At 50.7% G+C, this 5,525-nt stretch overlaps 1 protein-coding gene across 1 annotated transcript; it reads right to left on the reverse strand.

The window, feature by feature from the left end:
- Positions 1-3,521, reverse strand: LOC101760387 (zinc finger CCCH domain-containing protein 24). The gene is made up of 2 exons (XM_004982034.3): positions 3,172-3,521; positions 1-2,848 (listed from the first exon to the last, which is right to left on the reverse strand). The coding sequence occupies exon 2, from the start codon at positions 2,823-2,825 to the stop codon at positions 564-566; it is 2,262 nt and encodes a 753-aa protein (XP_004982091.1). The 5' UTR covers positions 2,826-2,848; positions 3,172-3,521; the 3' UTR covers positions 1-563.
- Between the last annotated feature and the right edge of the window lie 2,004 nt (positions 3,522-5,525).

Consider the following 5,525-nt stretch of genomic DNA (forward strand, 5'->3'; position numbering starts at 1 on the left):
TAAGTTCAAAAACAATATTACATTATTGCAAATATCATCCAAGGGGATTATGCAGGCCTCAAGGTCTAACCAAAACAAGGCTGCATGATAATCCGCGACAATTTGTAAAGGGTGAAAAAAAAATACCTTTGAACTTGACAGGACTACTATAGGATCCCAAGTAACCACTTACACCATCAGTACATCAAGTATCAATATCATAATGAACAAAATAAACACCACTAGGGAAAGGAAAGAATTCTGGCACGGCGAACAAGCCTTCTTTTCTTAACAGGGTTAATTAACAAAATAGAGAACATCTGATCGATGAACTGATGCTGCCGGGGTGCGATTCTACCTGGGTTGGCCTTGGAACAACCCCAACCGAGGAACTTCACTCTTTAACCTACTGGAACCTCAATAATGTATATGATTTACCTCCAAAATTAAAGAAAACCAATCTCTGAATCACCACCTTCAGCTATCCATCTTTGTTGAATACCTCAATTGACGGGGGAAAAAATACTTCGAAATCATTAGACAAGAATATAGTATCCTCAACACCTTCAAGGCTCATTGCAGGCCTATGTTGCTAGACTACCAACTTGCTGATCAAGCTGCATCTGCTCAAGCAATGCGCCTATAACCGCAGCTTGGTCATGTCCATCCAGCTGTGTGTTCAGACCAGAACCTTCGCTGTTGTTCATGCCAGGAGGCATTAGCGGTGAGGGTCCAACAGAGTTAATGGATTCAGCCATTGTAACTTGCTTCTCTGGTGGAGATTCCTTAACCAGTGTATGTACCCAAGAGAGATCAGGGTCATCACCACCAGACCTCAGCTCAAAGGATGATGAGCGGCGGAGCTTACCCAATTCTTCACCATTCACGCCCCAATCCGGTGTTCCTGAAGGAGATCCCCACTTGGACCATGATGAGCTTAGAGGCGAGCCAACAAGAGCTGATGCTCGTGCTGCACTAGGCCCAAGGTCACGAGAACTGAGACTCCTCATTGTCTGCTGCTGCTGCTGCTGCTGCTGCTTCTCACGCTGAACAAGAGCAGCAGCTAGGTGGGAGTTCATTGGGGAACCTGATTCGACACATCGTGGAGACATCCGGCCAGGGGAGGACATCCCAAGTGATGCTTGTAACAGGGATGAGTGTGAAGGCAACTGCTGGTTGTCCACAGCCTTTGGTGAGTAAACTCCAGTGTTGATTGGAGAAAGCAGTGCTTGCTGCTGCTGCTGGAACTGATTCAGGATAGCAGCCTTGTGAGAAGGTGAAAACATAGCACCTTGGTCAGCATTACTATACCTCGGGGATGAGACCATCTCGGCAGAGAAGAGATCATCCAGGTTTGACGGATTCAGGGACTTGGTTCGAGCAGAGTGGTTCCCTGTGGATGAACTGAGACGTGAATAGCACAGATCATTCATAAGCTGGGAATCAAGATCCTGCATCAGGGAGTAGTCATCGGCAGGCATATCCCTTGCACTAAGTGATGTTCGGAGCCTGCTCGACTGAAGGCTGCTGCCAGGAAGGTGTAATGTTGGAACATTTGGCTGCTGCCACCCCAATGAAGGGGGCATCCCATTGCCTGAAGGGGACATTGGTGGGGTAAATGGAGACATTACCGCTGAAACCGATGATGGGGAACCAGGCATCAAGCCCATAGCTGCAGCCATCTCCATTGCAGCTGTTGCTGAAGCCCTTGGGGATGGTACAGCTGATCCAGTGGAGACATACAGTGGGCGGAGCTCATCAGTTGTGTGGGCAAAGAAACAGACACGCCGGTTACAGCTTGTACCATCCTTGCAAAGCCGTGTACGGTACTGTGCTGGATGGAGCCAGCACTCAAATACTCCATGAGCATACTCACACATGTCGCCGCGCCGGCACACACCCTTCCTGAAGTCTGGGCATGGCACACAACTGTAGTGGTATTTGCGGGGGTCCCGGCGCCGAGCATTCTCTCCTGGGTGGACAAAGGGGCACTCGGTCCAGTCATGCGAGTATGCCCGCGAGCAAGGGCGGATCTTGAACGAGTACATGCGGAACTCATCTGAGGCATAGATGCTGTTCTTGATATCTGGAAGGGATGGATCCACTGGATATTCCTTCTTCTCCGATGTCGCAACCCTAGGCAGGTCAGCAAACTTTGTCGTCATCATCACAGCAGCAGATGGTGAGCGTGCATCCTCCGCGGTGGGGGATGAAACGGGTGATGAAATCCAGTTGGTGGACCTTGTCACCACCCGGAGCATGCCATGCTCAGACTTCGGGCATCCAAGAAGATCTTGGAGGGCGAACTTGGCGTCAAACATCTTCGGCAGCACAGAGATCACATCAGCCGGACGGCGCCCAGAGTCGTCCGTGGCGTCAGCGTCTGCCCCCGCCCCGAGCAGCAGCTTGACGGCCTCAACCGCCGTCCGTGAGCCACCAGAGGCGGCGCAGTGGAGGGCGGTGGTGCCATCGGTGCCGGAGCGACGATTGACGTCGACGGACGGGAGGGACACCAGCAGGCGGAGCGCGGCGAGGCTCCCGTAGGTGGCGGCGACCATCAGCGGGGTGCGATGCTCCAGGACCTTCCGGCGGCCATACCAGAGGCCGGCTTCATCGGCGGCGGCCGGCGGCGCGCGCTCTAGTGCGCGGCGCAGCCCCTCCGCGTCGTCGTCAGCGGCGAGCTCCAGCAGGCCGGCGAAGGCGTCGTCCGTGTCGACGGTGAGATGCCTCGCCATCTCGGCGACAGCGGCCGCCGCCGTCGCATTCTTCCTGGGCGTGCCGGCCGCCAGCGGGCCGCCATCGACTCCTGCCGCAGGGGACGCAGAGATCGGCATGCTGTTCATCATCGGGACTCCTCGGATTGGAAGAACTGAAGCGGACGACGAGAAACGGAACAGCAAAAAACCAGTCAAGAAATCAGTCAAGCAAGTCATCACTAGAGCAAGAAATAGACTAAAAATCCCACCAAATCGGAAGCAACATGCTACACAGACGCTACAAAAATGGAAGGAAGAAAGACCACACCACAAATCCCGTAAGAAAAACACCTGAAATCTCCCCCCCAAAAATCCAATCTTCAGCTAGATCAGGATCCCCACACCGAGCTCACGCTCTCCGCCGGCCAGAAAAGGCAAGTGGATACTACTCCCCAGCAGATCGGAGCAAGAAAGAGGAAAGTCCAGGGAAGCCTACCTGTTGCGAATCACAGCAGCGAGTGATGCGGCGAACCATCTCAGCACCGAACCGCCGCGAAGATCTCCGGTATCCCCATCCGGAGCAGGGGGGATCAAAACGGGAAACCGCGAAAGATCGAGAGGAAAAGCTGCGAGCTTGCAGCCGCGTCGTCCGGGAGGAGGCAAAGATAGGGCCGATCTATCTATCCGGTTCGCGATTGCTGGGGGAGGGAGAGGAGACGAAGAAGCTGCTGGGGGTGTGAGAGACGCCGAGGGAGGAGAGAGAAACAGAGATGTGCAGTAAAAAAGGGGAAAGTGAGGAGAGAGAAACGGAGTAGAGAGAGATGGGGGGAAGTGGGAGTCTCCGGGTTCTCGGCTTCTCGCTGGAGTCCCCCTTCTCTCTCTCGGCTTATCTGCAGGCGGCAATTAACCGGAGGTAATTAATTGGGGGCAGAAACTGTCAAACGGATAATAAATATATGGTTAAATAAACGAGTGGTGTGGTGCGCACAGATTTAGGGGGTGTTTGGGAAACACCTGTTAAAGTTTAACACCTGTCACATCGGATGTTTGGATGCTAATTAGGAGTACTAAACATAAGCTAATTACAAAACTAATTGCACAGATGGAGTATAATTCGCGAGACGAATCTATTAAGCCTAATTAGTCCATGATTTGACAATGTGGTGCTACAGTAACCATTTGCTAATGATGGATTAATTAGGCTTAATAGATTCGTCTCGCGAATTAGCACAAGGTTCTGCAATTAGTTTTATAATTAGCTCATGTTTAGTCCTCCTAATTAGCATCCAAACATCCGATGTGACACTGTTAAAGTTTAGCACCTCGTATCCAAACAGCCCCTTAAATCCCTTCGATTTGATAAAGTTTGGTGCAGTAGAACACTGTTAACATTCCATGTGCTATTTTAAGTGCATGGGTACAACCTTTGGTTTTCTGACGATTTGGTAGGTGCTTTTATGTTGTGATAAATCGTTGATAAGCCATTTTGATTGGGGTTGGGTGTATCTTGCACATGTCTTTGTTCGAGGACACAAAGAGGCAATACTGGAAGTTAGGCAGGCTACATTAGAATGTTCACAAAGTTACTAAAAAGACAATAGTAGTGGTCCATTTGCACTTTTTTCCCTTGCAAAACATGTCAAGTTAGGCACATCACTTGGATGTGTCCAATGTGCAAAGCATATGCCATGGAGGACAAATAAGTAGATGCATGATGGTTTCATTAGATATAGTACTTATTTGAAGCATTGATGATTAACTTGAGGAAAGAATGAGTAATCAGTGTAGTTGTTTATGAGGCTAACTAAGCTACTGAAAATAAAACTTTTAATTAGTCACCCACGAAGAGGTGCTTCGGTTTGTCAAGGTGGATTTTTTATGGCAGTTTGGTAGCATAGGTATGCATGCTCTATCTTTAAGCACTCTTGCGAAAAATATCTACTCAAGCTATATAGGTAGCATAAGATGAGTCATAGGACTCACATATAACCAAATCACATCAAAAGAATTGTGAGCATACTGGTACAGAATTAGCTGAACCTACCATACACGCGCATTTTATATTACAAAAGCACAGCAGCACCAAAAGCCATCAAATTTGGCAAGAGCTCTCCTTTTTCTCTCTCTTAACACGGGGAACGCAGCACGAGTTTTTGTGCTGGGGAAAGATTATTGTTGTTGCTATTACCAAAAACCAAAGAACTCGGCTTATATTTACCCCGGTCCGTGACGATAAGACGTAACGACCGACCGGCCGGCCCCAATCTTCGCACACTCCACGTCCGCACCGCACGTTCATTCTGGACGAGGCCGGGCCGCCTCGTCTCGTCCAAAGCCGCGCTGCCGCGGGCAGGCAGGTGCAGCCGCCGAGCCGACGGGCGACGGCCTCCCGCGATGACGGCAGCAGCACTCCGCCACCACGCCCGCTCGCCCGCGGCCGCTGGCTAACGAAACGAACCCGGCCGCCGCCGCCCCGCCACCCACGTCGGCTGCTCGCGTAGTACTGGTACGACAGGCGCTCGCCAAGCCATAGTGCGCGTCCCTTTCCGCGCTTCTCGAAATTTCCGACGCTCACGGCCGCGTCCGCTTTGTCCTCGCCCCGCCACGTCACCCGAAGACAAACCACATCTTTGGTGTTTTGAATAGTTTTAGCTAAACTTTGCAGATCTGATTTCCAAGATCTTAGCTCCTTTCTTACGTTCTTGAACTTAGCTCCAATGAATCCTAGCCTTGTCACTGTAAGGGGGATCATAAATTCATCCCCTTTGGAAAAGTGCTGGGAATTGCTCATGATTCAACCATTAGTTTTCAAATCTGAAACAATTGGGGTACTGGATATGTGGTTTGGAA

Source organism: Setaria italica, chromosome IX (assembly GCF_000263155.2).
Source record: "Setaria italica strain Yugu1 chromosome IX, Setaria_italica_v2.0, whole genome shotgun sequence".
NCBI lineage: Eukaryota > Viridiplantae > Streptophyta > Magnoliopsida > Poales > Poaceae > Setaria > Setaria italica.

What these genes read in the sequence shown, in the direction of transcription:
- LOC101760387 (XM_004982034.3), bottom strand. Translation starts at nt 2,825, where the DNA reads ATGATGAACAGCATGCCGATCTCTGCGTCCCCTGCGGCAGGAGTCGAT.